Raw genomic sequence first — 18,166 nt, forward strand, 5'->3', positions numbered from 1 at the left:
TTTAGCTGCATAACTTGCATGCAACATAATTCTAATGGTATTTTAATTCGCACATAGCAAATGAAAAAGAATCATAAGGATGATGCATAACAGCCTTTTGGCAAGATTAATTAAAACCTCAGACTGTTGATTATACAAGCAACTCAGGTTCAACATATTTATGATCAGTTGCAGATAAAGGGAACATGTGTATCGCTCCCAGAGAAGTGGGAAGTTATTTTACAGCCTACTGCTCTGTTCAGTCACAATAGCTTCTGTGAAGCACTCTGCTACCTCACCCCTGTTGTTTAAGGCAAACAAGGTGTAGGTGGCAGGCCAGCAATCCACTGAGCAGAAACAACAGCTCTCTGACACTCCAACAAGCTGTCCCAGACCTTGCAGCACAATCCCACACCCGTTCCTGGAACAGCTCTGAAGCTCATCTGAGTCTTAAGCGAGCTTATTCAGCTTGCTATCCTAGTAAAACCATTATGTATTTTTACACTGAGCTGGTTTCTGAAGGGCTAGAACCTGTGAAAGGGAGACAGTAGGGTGGGGGAATCCTCCTCTCTTAGCAACAGTACATTAATCATTACAGGCTCACCCACTCTTAAACTAGACTCTCAGTGAAGATCTGCATCTATTTTCAGGAGGTTTATAATTTGTTGCTCTGCTTTACCAAAAGCCTTTCACATTCCTGGTATTATTTTCAGCTAAATCCAAACTGGGAATCAAGAAGCACACCACCTCATTTTGAATTCAACTTGAATGAAGTTATAGTAATTCTAAGGCACAAAGGAGCACAGTTTACCTGGCAAAACAGAAGAGACTTTACTTTGCAGGGGTTTTTAAGGTAATTTTTTTAAAAAAGCTTAATTTATTTTTTTTTCAAAAGACTATCATAGTACTGCAGCAACTTTATTTATTATTAATCAGGCCTCATCTGCTCACTACCTCATTTCCATAAGATTAGCCATCAGCCACATGTTACAACATGGCAGCAAATACTGTATCCTATCCTCAACACAAAGCTTTCACCTGAACTCAAAGCACAAGTTAGAATGGTTTGTTTTCTTCTATGCAAGTCAGCTTAGCCACTGGATGAAAAACATCATGTTGCAGTAAACCTCCTGTGTAAACAAAAAAAAAATCCTCTCTTCCACTTTGAAATTTTGAGCTCTTTACTCAGCAGTAGAAGTCTAGAGAGCAAAATACCTAGGAGAAGGGGGTAGAGAAGAACACTTGAACTAGTCTTCCAGCTGGAAGAACAGATTCCCCATGTGCACGGCTCCCCACGGCCTGCTGCTTGGCACTCGGCACACGTGACGTTACATCAGCACATGCATGCTTGCCAACACACAGGTAGCTTGGATGCAACTGCGTGTGCTGCCTCTTGCTCTGCTGGCTGTTTGCCTCATGGAAGGAAGCAAGCAAGAGAGCGGATGAGTGCCGGTGTCTTTACAGCAAAACTCTCTAGGACAGAACCACAGGAAACCAGACATCATCCGTTCTGCCATTCAACAAACCTGAAAAAGTGAAGTTGCTACTTGACTCCTGCTGAAACCATCTGGTTTGGGCTAATTTGTGACACTAAACAGGATCAGAAGTAGATTTGGTCTTGAATCTCAATTATTTCAATTTTATATCACCATTTGTCATTTGCAAGGTACTTTACATATTCCTTCTTATGAATACTCCCCTGTCACATTTCACTTGAATGCAACAAAAATAAAAGCAATTTGATTTACTGTCACTGTTCTTTTCAGGAAATCAATATACTACTTTTTATTTTTAAGTACTTAAAAGTTAACTGCAGATTCATACATTACCTGACAAGTGGAGGGAAGGCACAAATTAAACAAGTGCCACAGCTTACACAGTGTTAAAAATCTCTCCTTTTAAATCCGGTGCTCATTATGATACAGCATATATAAATGCCTAAATACAGAAATCAGTCCTAAATTGGCAATCACAGAGACCAAAAGCAGAACCAGGCCAAGCATCAAAGCCCTTCAACAACATCCAAGCAGATGAAAGCAGTAATCCAAAAGCCTTTGGAATTATCTCAAGTTTTGTCATTTTAGTTTATAACTCAAAGTCTCCCAGGAACAGCTGCTGGTCTTTGAGTATTCTGAGAATTTTGCTTCTTATCTCCAAAAGCCAATAGCCTGCAACCACCCAAAAAGCTTGTTATAGTAAAACCAACACACACTGAAGCCTCTATATTCCAGACATCGACCACATTTTAACAGCCTGTTTGTCCTGCTTGGATGTAAACCCTAAGAAAAAAAAAAAAAAAGGCATTCTTTCAAGTTAGGAAACCACTAACTACCCCATACCTCAAGTATATAGCACCATCCTGACCTTTAAAATACATTTTTACAGTTTCATATGAATTACTTACTTTCAAGCTCTTATGGTTAAAAAAATAAATCCTGCACTCTCTCCCAAAGTGATGATTTTGCATCTCACATTTTTCATCAGCATGAAAGTCTCTATTAGTCCACCTTTCCAAGGTGGACCTAATATAGTCTTCTCATACACAACTCCTACGTATTCAAATTCCATTTGTCTTCCCTCATTTTTTTGTGCTCAAAAAAACCACATCTGTATAGAAACTGGTTTAACTGATTCAGGCTCCAGGGCCAGTAGCACCCACAGATGGGCTTTCAGATCACCCTTGCACGAGGTACAAGTGCTCATGCAATAGCTTGGCCACAGCACCCAACACTAAAAAACCACTTTGGATGCCAACAAATGAGACACTATCACTGTTACAGAGGCAACATTTTCAAGACACTTACTGGACTATGTTCTAAGACTCAGATTTGATGTTCTGCTTTAAACGACTGCACTATAATTAGACAAAAGACTGAACTATCACTGCTTTTTATTTGAGTCTGTACAGGATGGTACTACTTCAATAATTTGGCCATACAAAATCTGAAGGACAGTTCAGGATCACCGTTATCGTGCTGCCATCCCTGCTGCTTTTTCAGAGCTTTATGGAAACTTAAATCCTGTATCAAGTTTAAGCCCACTGCACTCATTCTTGATTTTAGCTTTTTATACTGTACTGTTTCAACAAGTGCCTGCTATGCACACAGGTACCAGTTTTTCTCAATCCAGACTCGATCCTCACCAGAGACCCACCAAACACCCTAAGAACATAACTGTGGCTACCAGAGATCAACCTGGCTAGACAAAGAGTCACCAGATAGTAGTGGCATCCTGTAGTTTTTGCCACACACTACCCCCTGTGAAACCTGGATCTTAATTGCTGTCCATGGAGTATGTTGCCTTGAGATCAATACATATCATCTCTCCCTGCTGACATACCTAGCTATGAACAGCCTTTTTGTTGACTTAAGTTAACAGAGGCAAGAAGAGACTGATACTGAGGGAACAGACAGTTCATATTCGTGTTACTGTTTTTCAAAACAAAACTGTTCCCAGAATTTGCAGGAAAAGACATCTCAAAATTCATCACATTTAAAAGGAGAGTACTTTCTTTACATACCCGAGCCAGCTTTTGTCTGGTTGGCTTGGGTGTTAGCAACACTGACAGCGTGCAACACCAACACGGACTAACCATCCTGTACACCCACTCTTAACAAGTCCCACAATCTGCACTAAGGCCTCTGCATTAGCGTTAATGTTTCCTTCTAAGCTAAACAGTTGTGTGCCAGCTCCAATATTCATACGCACACAAAGTGACACAGACAACCATTTATACAGCTGTGTTCATAACTGTTTGTAGCATTTTTTATATCTTAACTGATCCTGTTTTAGAAAGATCTAATCCCATTTGTAATTGCATCTATTTATCAGTATTTGATTTACCTAATGTGTCACCACTGAAGAGCTTTTATCAAATATCACTAGTACGCAATATTCCCATCTGCTGAGTGAAACCTGCACAAACACAGCTGCAGAACTTCAGATAATCCAGGAGAAGCACATCAATGTTGGACAGTAACAGAGATTCCCCCAATAGCACCTTTCACTGTAATTAAGGACTACCAGGCAACTTCTAAAACACCTCACTTTAGTGTTGCTTTATTCCCAGATGATGGTATTTGTATTCAAGTTTCTAGCAGGTAGCTGGCTTAGTCTGGGTAAGCCACCCTATTTACATACTAATTTGGAATAAAAAAATCTGAAATAATGTCAGTAAGCTACCTTGCTCTTTACAAATTCCGGCAAAATTGATTTTTTCCCTATTTATCTACTAGAGTTCTTTTAAAAAGCTATTGGACTGATCCAGTTAGCAAATCAAAGGATCTATATTTGAGCTTTAATTTTAACAGTATGTCATTACCTAACAGCAAGTAATCCCTAAAGGGACATACTTGTACTTTTTAGGTCACTGAGGTATTTTGCCTCTTGCTGTTGACAGCCTGCATTCCAGGTACAGTCAAACACTGGTATTTAAATGCATTTTTTGTTCCTCCAAATTGACTAATTCCTTTCAGCTGTCTGTAGTCTCCTTTCAGTGTTTACTTCCTTGCTCCCACAGCAAGTCTCAAATTAGAAAACTTCATATTCATTAAAGTGTCTAAATCACCTTGGAACATTAAGTTCAAGGTAGATTAAATACATTTTGTCAAACACCCATCTGTCAGGAACTTTAATCTAACATATGAAGATATTTTGACTTCCCCATTATGCACGTTAACTGACAGACCTGCAGTTACAGAAGAGATTCTGCCCAGCTACCCCATTTACACAGACAGCAGCCCATACAACTCCCAAAACTGAATAATCAGCAATTACTCACCTCTCCTCAAACAGGTCTTTCCTTATTTCAGTGAAGATAAAAGCAATCTCTTTATACTCCTGCATTCCATAACCCCAGAAATACAAAAGTTTTCCAGTTTACATTAGAGTTGATTGGTTTGCCCAGTAAATAAATACTTAATACACATTTCCTTTACCAGAATCACAAACAGTCAACACACCCTACTACCTGAACACCATGGCATGAATTACCCTCACTTCTATTCTTACGTTTTACACACTGCAGTTCCTGCTGCGCTGACTGACACATATGCACGAACACCAATTCAGATGGTACATCATGTCCTTCCTTACCTAAAACTGCACAATCAAGTATCATACATATTCTGCCCTTACCATACAGGTAATGGTAATGATCCAGTTGAGGAAAGAAAAAAGCACATTCTGGAAAACTATTTTCTAGAGGTTATTTAAACACCATGAAGAACAACAGTGAGACTATACTAGAGCCACTCAAGTTCCCCTCTAACATAACTGTGAGTAAAATGGACCGGTACTTAGATTTGGCATTCAAGCCAAACAGGAGCCCCCAATTGTTCATGTTTGTACACTGACCGGTTTTAAAAAAACATGTAATTAAAAAAACACGTAATGCTTCATTTTAAAAGCTTTTGTCAGAAATTTGGAGAGGATTAGCAAGTGAGCAATTAGTACATGCAGTTTGCATCAACCATCACATCAATTATTATCAGAAATCAAAGCAGCAACCCTCTGACTGAATTCACTCTATTATGCAGGAAGCAAGATGCTCCAGTAAGCAAAACACTCCCAGCGAAGTACTGTCTTTTTACAAGCCATGTAGGTCTCCTCACTTCAGCTAAAATACTAGCTTTAAAATGCATTAAGCAGTTACCAAGGCAGGCATCTGCTGTAAATGTTTGTGCCTAGCCTGGCTAGCATTGTTACTCAGATGATTAACACACATCACTCACCTTCCTCTCGGAGGTTATACACCTATGTATTCAGTGCATCTTCTGCCTCAAGCAAGTTGTGCCCTTTTCATCAGCTCCACCCTACTCAAATTTAATTTTTCAAGATAAGTCAATAGCAAAATCCTTCCATCCATAAACTACGGTGTTGTTGTACATCTAGATGCTATTAAATGCTGCACTCTCCTAGCAGTGAAGTATTTTTGAAGCTTAACTAATGCTGGTTAAAATTAGAATCCTACTTTGCATGAGAAAAGTAATGAAATGGGACTAAATAGATGAGTTGCCACAGGGTACAGGAATAGTTTTCCACAGCTTGTTTCTATTCCTCCCTGCTTTCACATACTCAATATCAAAGGTGAACCTACAGCTTCACGATCAAGTTAACGGAATTGCCATAGAAAAGTGATAAATTACTATAGGAAAGTCCCCCAGGCAGCAAGGCTGCAGCCATATATTTTCTTTGTATTCAGAGCACACCAGCAGCATTGCCAATTTTTACAATTTCATGCAATGCAAAGCAGCTACCGGTCACTGTCACCATCCTGTGCAGAGGGGTCAGAAGCTTGCCCAGAGACCCACAGAAATCTTTCAATCCCAAGTGCAAACAGCGATCTAAAACAAATTTTCTAGGAGCAGTGTATTTTGAAGGAAAACTATTACTCAGCTTTATTCACAGTACCAAGAAAGAAAATAATCCTATTAAGACTTCAGCGTGTATTGAAAATACTAACAAAGCTTTACTATAAAAGCATTTTAAAAGTCTAGTACATCATTGATCTTATGTTCTTGAAAGCAAAGGAACTGCCACTGTCATTGTTTATTAGTTCTGATAGTTGACACTTGTACCCTTGGCAATACAACCAGTAACACCTAGCCAGAAAAAGAGACAGATCAATTCATTACAAACCGATTTGTAACTGCTTTATCAGAATTCTCCATATCAAATGCCCATATTTGTTAAGGTTTTCCAAGCTATCATTCTAGTTTTAGTGCCAAACAGCAAAGTTATCCAGATAAGAGATACGTAGCCCATCCTTCTCTCAACAACGTGATCCCTGTTTTACAACACGCCTCCAACAGCCGGTAAAACAGCAGACCTGAAGCTGCGTGCCAACTCAGTGATCACACACAGCTCCTATCTCTGATTTTTGCTTATTTCTTATCAGGCCAAATCTGTCATTTTCTTCCAAGAGCACGTCACCTTTTCCTGAACAGAAACATCTACCAGGTCTACAGATGATCGTGAGCAGCACAACGACCATAACAGTTTACTATGACAGACTTATCAGTTATTATTTAAACCTTCCACACCATGAAGCACTTAGTCGCTAAAGCTTAACTCATGCCATTAGGTTTACAAAAGAAAATATATCAATATTCAAATCTAAGAATCTAATGGCAGCTCAATTACTCCTCCTTACTATTCCAAGGTTACTAAAGGCTTAGTTTTCAAGAGATCTGTTGCGCTTTGCAAGTCAGCTCAACATTTTGAAAGCAATACAGGTTATTTAGTAGGCCAAGTTCACAAAAAGAAATGCTGTGGGTCCCTACTGCTATGGTTGGCCTTCCACTTCATTGCATTAGCATGTTACAACAGCTGCCACAGGAAGGCTGATAGATGAATGGATTTTTGGCTTTGTGACATTAAAATTATTATAAAGCTTCAAGCCACCTCAAGCAATCCTACTGAATGACTACTTCGGGCTGTAACACTGTAGAAAGCAGGGGGGGAAAAAGGACCATTCCATCAACTTACACCTGCAAACCTAGTTCAAACCAACAGATTTAAACTGCAAAGCCACAATCATTTCTATGCTTTGAGAACACTTTCAGATCCTTTCTAAAATGCAGTTAACACAGTTCTAACATTTCCCTCTCTGCGTATCTGGGAAAGTATATTTAAGATTATTTCCTAGATCTGGAGATTTATTTCAACTTCCTGCTTCCTGTCCACGCAGAGCCCTGGACATGTCAATCTTCTTCCCCACTTCCCTAGTCTGGCTGGTATGTTTGAGGAAATTCACTGCTGGATGAAAAAACAGCATCTATCAAAACACTGTCTGATCATCTGATCATTTACAGCAAGGTGACCATCCTGAGAGAAGCTATAATGAATATAATGAAGGGCTCCACAGATTCTGCAGGTGGGGCGGGGGGGAAAAAAAAAAAAAAGTGACATGCCTTTAACATGCCCACTGAAACTTTCAAGTCCAAAACCAGAGCACTCTATCCAGGCACAAAAATGCTCATCTGTCCACACACTGACCATCTCCACTCTACCCTTCAGGTATGCACATCACTGAGAACTTGAGGATATCTTCAGTTCATGAACTTCATTATCACAGCAATGCAGTTCTCATCAGAGACGCTGCTAACTATTCCAGGCCTTAAGGCTTGCACTCCACCTAACACTGACTCCATGGAGAGGAACAGGCTCCGACAGTACAGAATACAAAAGCATACCGATGACTTTACTCCTGCGCTCAACAGCCATTTCAGTATCCTGAGATCGCTAGGTTCATTTTTATCATATCCCAATGAGAACACAGTGATCCTACACTCAAGTGCAACTACTTTCATGTGTCATTAATGGGAAATGACATCTGCTGCCCAGTACCATGCTGTGGTTACTATTCTGTGTAGAAGTTGTCTTTCAATAATGGAATGTTCTGTAAGAAAGAGAAAAACGCAAAGCAAGCGTATTCAGACAGGCAGCTGAAGTCTAACTTCTAATATGCCTTCCTGCTACACTCACTCTCCACGTTCATACAAAATCGTGTGCCAGCCAGCCACCTCCTTATTTAAGGTCCTGCGACCTCTCTATTGGGTTATTGACCAAGTGATACAAAAGGCCTTGCTTATGGCTCACAACAGGTTAACTCAGCTAGACAAGCATTTGGAAAGTTCAGTGGTATACATTTAAATGAGTTCTGCCTAGGCACCCCGACTGCCATGCTTTAGCGTACTTCCTCTAGGGAACACAGTTGCTGCGGTAGCTCAGACAGGCTTCTTGGCTGCTCGCCTGAGCATGGGAAGTTGAAGCATTAAGATAATGGAAACCACCCATTCATACACTACTGTATCTGTTTGACAAAGTAGTGACAGTAAGTTACAGGACGCTACTAAATCCTGCACCAGTGTCTATCTTGCTGTGTCCTCTTCCCAGTTATGTTACTGAAAAATACAGTTGTAAAGTATAGATATAGTGGTATAAATTAATAGAAAAATTTACCAACAGAAGAATTCATCTGCAGCTTTAGTTTAATGGAAAATGTAAGCACTACCAACTTCAAGTCAAAGATTTTCCTACAGGTTTCAAGTTAAACTGTGGTGAGCGTTGATTTGGTCTAGACTATAAACAGTCCTACAAAGCGATGAAAAAAAAAAAAGAAAAATTTGCATCTGAAGCTTCTCATAAATAAACACAAATACAAAGCAATACAGCCAATAGATTCAGTTCCAGTATTCTTAAGAGTCACTTCGCTTGCCTGCATTTTTTTTGAAGTACAGAAGGGGAAATTATCGAACAAAATAGCTGTCTAATCATTAAGTTTACCTTCATTATTCAACTATGTAAACAAATAAAGCTAGCAAACAAGACATTGAAATTACACACTTGGAACACATCAACTCTGTGGTTTTAGTACTTGCTTTCTTAAGTGGTTAACTGAAGCTTACTTAAGCAACAAGAAAAGAAAAATGAGAAAACAAGTCATTCACTGGGTTAGGAATGCACTGCCATCTTAACATCCTTTCATTGGTACCATTATACAGGCTCCAAATAGGATATTAGACAGAATCCTGAAACGGCATTAATGAGGCTGAATGTGCACATACTAATTAAGTAACACATTTGCTTCCATCCACTTAAAAAAAGGCATTAAATACTTCCAGAGAGCTTTGGAATTGCCAGCTGCCCACAACAGACTCGTTACCAACAAGGGTACCTGACAACTCCTCTGTTTCCACCTTGGAATCTGAAATTTAAAACAAACTTTCTAAGAAGCCATAGATCCCTGGTAGCCCAAATATTCCTGAGTGAGTACTGTAACCTTATTTCTAACATTGGCCACATGATTCACACAGCATTTATAGCCTTATCACAGTTACAACAAAAGTACAAATTAATTGCAAACGACTTCAGATCAAACGCTCTGTTCAGAAGACTAAGAAGTAGTTGAAAAGTCTTTCCATACAGACAAGAGAATTTAAGTGTTCCTGATTTTATAAAATCCTTGTAAAAGTTTAACCTCACCACTTAAAAAGCTACTCACTGCCCTGTACCCACAGGCTGGAGAGTTTATGACTATATCTTCTCACTGATTTTCTAGGATGGCAACAAGGTCCAATACCAGTGACTTAAAATCTCGAAACACACGAACATGAGTGTTGCTAGCAGAGTGCTAAGTATAACATGACGAACATGCCCAATAACTAGCACGACAGATAATCATAAGTTAGCTCTTTTGTTTTGACTCTTTCCATCAGACTCTCTCCAGTATGCTCACATCTCTCTTGTCCTAGGGAGCCCAGAAATGAACAAAGTACTCCAGGTGGAGTAAAAAAAAAAAAAAACCACACACCACACAACCACACCAAAACCCACCAAAACCCCAAAATCAAAACACATAAAAACCAGAACAGTCCCCAAAACACAGCCCACCAAGGCCAGGCATGGGGGAGGGACCCAGGTGCCCAGGCCCAAGCTACTCTCCCACACAGGAACAGGCACAACTCATCACATCCACGGTCACAGCTTGAAGGAGGGGTCTCCCAGTACTTTTCCCAACCCAAACTGGTCTGAGCCTCCTGCTCCAAGTAGATGCCCCTATTTGGGATCTTTGCCCCTCGCCCTCTGTCATTCTGGCTCATGCCTGGGCACCTGCTCACCCTCGCCATGGGGCTCCACACACACACCTCTCTCCATAGACAGGTGATGTCCATGAAACCATAGTTAAGTCCTGATGGTAGAGAATACCCAGAAGTCTTTAAATCAACAATTAGCAGCATCTCATAATTTGTTCACATCTGGCACTGTCTTTGTTCAATTATTTCATGGTACGAGGAGAATTGAGAATACAAAAGTTTAGCCCCAGTTCCCCCTCCATGTAGGTGACACAAATAGTGCTTAAAGGGAGTCAAGGACAAAAACTAATATTACAGAAGACAACTCTCTTATTCCCACAGATGTTAGGATTATCAAAACTATTTAATACAATACTTTTTCTCTCAGACTAGGGGAACTTTATCCACTGTAGATTACTAAGTAACCATTTTAGATTTTTTTCCCCACAAATTATGTAAAGCTATGTGTATGAAGGTCAGAAAGAAGACCCTTAACATAAAAACTAACAATTGCAGAAATGAATGTCTGAAATGCACTGTCAGCAGAAGGTCACACAGCTGAGATGCAACTGAGTTCTCATTTTCAGCTACTAAGATTTTTGGAGACTACATTGCCTTTTCTTCAAAGATTTGCCAAAAATACCAACATTGCCATTTATGTTGCTTATTGGTAAGAACAAAACCAACTCCCAATTGCGATGCAGTAGAGAACGGAGTATTCCTGAGGTCTGAGAAGTTCTTCATCTGCCTGGCACTATTCCCAATCTCCACCATTCTCCCAAAAAAGTGGGGTTTTTAATTTCACTTATACCTGTCGGACTACAGTATGTAAGTGCATCCCTTAATATTTGCAATTAATGAAATACATCGTATTCCCACACCAGTTTTCACTATGTGATCCAAGACTCAAACCACTTCAGCAGTTAAGACTAAGACTATGGATACATCGTGTCAGATAATATACCTTATCAGAAAAAAAAAAAAATCTTGTGAAGACACTTTAGTTTGTGTGCTTAAGTCACCTTTAGGAAATTGCAAATCCATTTTGGTCTTAGCAAAGTACAACACAGAACATAAACACAGCAACTGACTTTACAAAGTGTGCTTCCTTTTCCCAAGTGCCTGAGATGCAGCCAAAGTGAATCAAATGTCCAATCCACTGCATTGCCAAGTGCCCCTCTTCTTAGGGAGTAAGACTCGTTTGCCAACTTAAATCGCTATAAAAACAGTTATCTGTATACACAGTACCATGAACTCTTATTTCAGCATCATTGCATGCTGCTTTAAACTAATCCCCCAAAGCAAACGGTGGGAGAAGCCCAGCACACTCCCTGAAAAACCTAAAGCCTCGCCACACATTGTTCCAACATCAGCTGATCCCCAGCATGCCTCCTTCTCTGCCTCAAGAAAAGTTATGCTCAGAAGTTAGTGGTTTAACACTTTCCTCTCGATTTGTAACTTGTAGGCAGTCACTCAAAAGCATCTGATATTTAATCATGCAGCTTTTGCTGAGAAGAGCAACGAAGCATGTAACTTAAAGCCAGGAAGCACAGTCACTTCGACTTGGAATAAGACATTCCAGTAACTTAAGACAACTATAAAACCAAACTTTCAGTTCACCACACAAGGAAAGCAAAGCACTTAGACTTCAGCATATGAGTAACCAAGAAAATTTCCTTTCTTCTAAGTAAATTGACATTAAAAAGAAATGTCTTTCCGTTTTGATACTACCCACCAAAACTACAAAACACCTACTGTGTTTCATCCGTTTGTTTGCCCTGAAGGTCTACTGACAGCAAGACAGAATCACAACATAAAACTTCCACCTTTTAGCTACGCTAATGCACAAGTCGGTGCACAATGTCACACGTGCACACCTAGCAGAAAAAGGCCCTAAGAGACTTGTGCCAAACATATTGCCCTGGCTCACAAAAGCAACGATCAGTACCCAAGTCAATGCTGATCATGTATATCAAGCTCAGAATTTACCTCTATGTGCTTAGACACTAGGTACAGATGATGTGTTCAGATTCTCTACAGCTGAATCACGCAAATTTGATCCCCCAGCAAACAAACAAAGAAATCACATTTCCAGAATGCTCTATTGCTGCCCTCTCTCCCAGGAATCCTAAACAAGATGGCTGTTGGGAGAATCAGTTTTATCATTTCAAATCATATAGTTTGATCTGCAGCTCAAAGAGGCACAACGGTAACAAAAGCTCAAACAGGCAGATTGCTATTAACATTTCAGGATGCAATTGTCTTATGCAATACTTGCGTTTTTTCAGCTGTGGTCATTTATGCCTACATATCTGAACCATACCACCATTCCCTCGATGTACTGAGACAGTACGACATATACCCAAATGCCGCTCCTCATTTTGTATTTGCGTGGAGGTCCCCAGACGCTGGATCTCAGGAGTGACTCGTATTCAAACAGAATTCAAAGGTAGTCCGTTGTTTTCAAGTTGCAGCCTGACACAATTCTTTGCCAAGTCTTGTACTACAATCAGCTTTTGCTCCTTGTCATGAGCTATTTGTACACCTGCAGGAAGGCTCACATCAAGAATGGGCGAGTATAGAGCAGTGATTCATCCTTATCACTAAGCTAGCAAGTTAAAGAAAAGTGAACTAATAGCGATACTCCTTCCACAACAGGGAGCCAAAGAAGGTTGATCACTGATGTACCTGACACTTTTCTATCAGCAAGCAGGAGAACACAGGTACGTTACGCAGGAACAAACAGCTGTAGTCTTAGATTTCACAACAGCAAACAATGCTTTTACAGCACATTCATTTTTCAACTCATGTCTTGGACTTCACTAGCAACAGAAGTGTTAAAATACTATTGTTACCTCAGCTCCGAAACCAAGTATAACTTCTCCTATGAGATAGTCCCACGATACCATTGCCCCCCAGCATACTCGGTACAAGCATTTAAGAAGTTGCAAAGTCAGGGGGCTCCAAGGAAAGGATGGCCATGACAGGTAACACCACCAAGTGGAATCCCACATCAGTTAATGACAGATGCCTCTAATGCTAGGCACTTCGAGAGTCTTAGCTCCACCCTCTATTACTTTGTTTTCAAGAAACCATGCTTTTAACTGACCAAAGGAAAAAATAAAGCAAGGTTTATACCTTCTGCCACTTTCTCCCACTCACCCACTCCCCCAGTGCATCAGGATCTTTGCACTGCCCTGAACGTGTAATTGCTAAGTGTAGAGATCTCATGTTTTCTCTAAGACTTCGACTATTTCTTAATACTTAATAATAATTTCAAAACCCAAACTAGCATCCACAACACACTTCGCACTTATTATTATTATTTTTTAATAGAAAAATTTGAATAGAAATCACAAAAGTGTGCTGGAACACTGCAATCCATAACTGACTAATGTCTGGATTGTCATCTGTGAGAATTATAGCAACAACTTCCCCTCACATGAAAAAAAAAAAATAAATACAATCAGATAGCCTATTCGTTTAGGGAGGGGAAATAAAAGAAAAACCACACAGACTACAGTGAACATCTTCAAAGGACTCGCAAGGCACACTGAAGCCGGTTTCTTAAGCCTCATCATTAAGGCTTTGTTTTATTAGCAGAGGATTCAAGGTATTCCCAGTTTGGAGAATCTGCTCGACCCCCATAGCAAAGCAGAATCTGTTCGGACAGGCTTGCCGCTGTGTAAGGGGTCAGCAAACTCTTTCAGATGCTCAACGCTTGCTGCATCAGCACCTATTAGTAATAAGTATATTTGCAGAAGTGTTTTTATAGACTATTAGTGAAGACAACGTTGACATTGTCATATTGTTTTAAAATCCCTTCATCAAGGATTGGAAGTTAAATTTTTCACCATCTTTCCTCGGTTTTGCATCATTCTTAAAGTTTCATAACAATGTAACACCAGATCTATATCAATCAATATATATAGATCAATATAACAACATCTCCATCTGGATGACAGAAACTGGAACTGACATACTCAGCTATTACCTACCCTTACACATCTACATACACACCTTAAGACCATGATACCTTGAAAACCGCAAGACGTTTCCAGCAATTTAAGGACAGCTGAAGTCAGTTCATGGCATCTTCTCCCCAGTCCTAAGCACACAACATACTTGATATAAGAACTGTTTAATATCGATCAAGTACTGATGCATCTATTGGTGAAAACACGCTTGAGAACTACAGAACATGTGAAGACAGTTTTTACTGCAGTTAACAGCTTAAATGACAGCATCTAACGTTTTCTGGCTACTCAGTATGGATTTCATACAACAAAAATAAAATGGAAGTGTATGCTTTTTAACTGTTGACTTTGCAGCTCCAGGAAATGCAAGAACCTAAAAGCAACCAATTTCTAGCATTTTTATCCAGCAAGGAAAAACTAAACGCAGAACTGTTTTACCCCGTGTGACATTTAACTTAGAATAACACAAGGAAAGAAATCTCTGTGCAAAAAATATTAACATGTCATTTTAGGACCCAATTTAGGAATATTTAGCAGTTGCTCTCTTCAGATCAGATACAAACTCGTGTACTTGAATATAAAGAATTGCTGCTGCCAAAAGACCAGTTTTAATTTCTCATTATTTCAACAGTCATTGGTCCAGCCAGTGTGTCCAGACACTCCTACAATAGAACTCAAACCCTAAAAAGAGTTTACAGTGACAATAAAATCCAAAGTGTTGGGAGGACAGTGCCACTCTGAATTGAAAAGAAAGTTCTCAGAGCAAGTAGTAGTGTCTCCAATGAAAGAAGTCTTAAATTGCTTTAGACTCCCACTACGCTCTCCTCCAGGTCTGTCAAACCTCTCTCGAGCAGGAAAGCATTACTTGAGCTGCACAAGGAGCACATGCTGGAGTTACAGTTTAAAGCAGCCCGAACTAATGAGACAATATTATTGTCTTTAAAGGGCACCATTCTCCTTCTGCTGGCAGAAACTATTTCAGCAAGAAGTTACTTAATGTCTTCTCATGCCAGCCACATGCCAACCACACCATGGATCCTCACTGTCAGTGAAAAAGCCGAGTACCTTGAACTCAAAAGGTTTTGTGATTCAGTGGCTATTGTTACCACACTAAACCCTTCACAGCAAAACTGGAATGCAGCAGCCGCAGAACAAGTCACTACTCCTAAGTTCCTCCTACATGCAACACAGCATTACCGCATAGGTTCAAGAGCTGGTATCAGTGAGAAATAGTTAGGTAAAGGAGGTTTAGCAAAAATACCACCTGGTGGAGTTGTAAATCAAAGGAGTGAGTTGGGTTTTTTAAATATATACAATTTTTAATATTTAAGAGTTAGCAGAACTGAAAAGACTTAAAATACACACTTTTTTCTAGATAAATCTTTTCCATGAATCACATCTACTGGTTTCATGACTCCGTGTCAAAACTAAGGTAGACAGCAATTTGCCTACAAAAATTTTATTCATTGGCTCTGCTTTTGAAACACATTTGCAGGCTGCTATTTTGGTTTTAAAGTCTTCAGCTACAGTCAGGTAACACAATCATTAGTACGTGAAAAGACAACGTCCAGCCCATGCTATGAAGGTAACCCCACACCATGCTTCTCATCCTCCTCCCACTTCAACCCAGACTTGGCTGCATCACTATATCCCAAACATCTTATTCGAGAAACATATTTATACCACATCAACACGCATTAATCACCACTTTAAAAAAAAAATGTTCTCTGAAGGCATCACCTACCCTGCAGAGCGCCAAACACCAGTAGCACTGGGAGAGCAGCACCTGTCCGTGTCCTTCCCACAGTACATACATTTCTACCTCTTCAGCCAAAGAGGAGAGCAAAGGGGAAAGACTCCCAGGAGGCAACAACCCAGAAGCCAATCACCAGACACCATAACTTCAATGAAGGAACTAATACAACAGAGAATACACACAAAGCTCTACCACACGCTCCATTGGACGCAGGGACTTAGCTGGGGACTCTGTTCTCTAACGAGCGACAGGCACTGCCAGTGGCAGCGACTTGCTACACAGGGCATTAATGGGGGCAGGGGTTGCCCCCTTCCCTATAAAACACTAAGTCTGCCTATTCAAGCTGCATCACTTGCAAGTGAGATGAATCACGCAGTCTCTCAAGTAACAATCTCCGCAGCAGCTTTTCCATCGGGACTGTTCTACCACACATAATTTAAGGACAAGACAGGCCAACAGCACAAAACGGTTTTAAGCAGCTTGCTCTCTCAGCTGCTGCACATCACACTCTGCTAGCTCGAATCCCTTCAGAAACAGCGGCAGGCTATTTCTATCGCAAAAGCATACAACACAAAGCTTTTACTAAGTTATCATGCAAAAAAACTCAAAAAAATCTTCTTAAAATACATGTTCTTGGACAATGCTGTTTGCTCCTTTTAACTCCAGTGACAGTTAAGAAAAATATCTGCAGACTTCAGCACGCTGACAATTTTTCTTGTTTTGCACATCCTAAGCAGTTCAAGAGTCTCTGTAGTGCTCCTTCAGGGACAGACACACATAAATCTAAGATGAGGAGACTGTTATCTCCATTTTGCCTTCAAACCTGCTTTTACACTGCTGCACAGACATACCACCGCTCTGGAATCTCGTCGTACCTCTCGTTTACCCACTCAGCACCAACCGTACTTTAAACGTCTCCGTCAGTTAACTACACGGAGTACCGAAAATAACATAAATCTCATCTCCGCCAACCCTTCTGCAGGAAAAGCGAGCCTCGTCCTCCCCACCTTGACCCAGCCCTAACAAGACGGCTACTCCGCCTGCACATCGGCAGCAGGCAAGTAGCAAAACAACTTCTCCCCGCAGCACCGAGCGCCCCCGACAAACGCACCTCCCGCTCGGCTGCGAAGGAAACCCCCACACCGAGAGGCCACCCTGAGCATTCAGCCTGATGGGGACGAGGCCTAGACACACGTACCCCACTCCCGAAAAAGCCTCCCGCGGGGGGGCGGAGGGAGGGAAGGCAGCCAGGAAGGCGCAGGGAGCTGCTCGCTATGAGCCCGCCAGTGCCCCGCACACAGGGCCGCAGCTTTGGTGGGAGGTGGGGAGGGGGGCAACCGAGCGCACCCCCGCCGTCTGCCCCTCTCCTCACCTTCGATGGCGATGACATGCTCGCGGATCTGGTTCTGCAGCACCGGCTCCTCCACCCGCTCCAGCAGCTCGTAGATGGAGTAGATGTTGGGGTGCACCGACTCGAAGCGCTGGATCTCGGCCCGGATGGCTGCCGAGTTGGCCAGCTGCTGCTGGTAGTTCATGGCGCGGCCGCTCCCCTCCGCCGCCGACGCCCGCTCCAGCCCGGCGCCTTCTCCCTTCCTTCCCCGCACCGAGACCCCCGCGCAGGCCGGCGGGCGGCGGCGAGGGGGGAAGGAGGAGGAGGAGGAGCCGGGCCGCGCAGGGGGCGAGCCCCGGCCGCCGCCGCCTCACTCACCGGACCCCCCGCCGCCCGCCCCGGGCCAGACCGGCAGTAGCCCTTCGCCTCGCAGCCCACAAGGGGCGCCGCCGCCGCCGTTCTCCGCCCGCTGTCACTTCATCGCGGCGGCGGGGCAGGACAAGCCGGCCGCCCCCGGCCCCATGGAGGGCGGCAGCGCGGCGGGCGC

The 18,166-nt window shown here is 41.7% G+C and overlaps 1 protein-coding gene across 3 annotated transcripts in view; it reads right to left on the minus strand.

The window, feature by feature from the left end:
• The window catches only part of AGAP1 (ArfGAP with GTPase domain, ankyrin repeat and PH domain 1), a 384,764-nt gene extending 366,940 nt beyond the window's left edge, over positions 1 to 17,824 (minus strand). For all 3 annotated transcript variants that reach the window (XM_086466250.1, XM_086466249.1, XM_086466247.1), the window contains exon 1: positions 17,662 to 17,824. In XM_086466250.1, coding sequence (XP_086322376.1) covers positions 17,662 to 17,824 — 163 coding nt within the window. The remainder of the gene's footprint in view (positions 1 to 17,661) is intronic.
• Between the last annotated feature and the right edge of the window lie 342 nt (positions 17,825 to 18,166).

Source organism: Leptosomus discolor, chromosome 5 (assembly GCF_034619465.1).
Source record: "Leptosomus discolor isolate bLepDis1 chromosome 5, bLepDis1.hap2, whole genome shotgun sequence".
Classification (NCBI taxonomy): domain Eukaryota; kingdom Metazoa; phylum Chordata; class Aves; order Leptosomiformes; family Leptosomidae; genus Leptosomus; species Leptosomus discolor.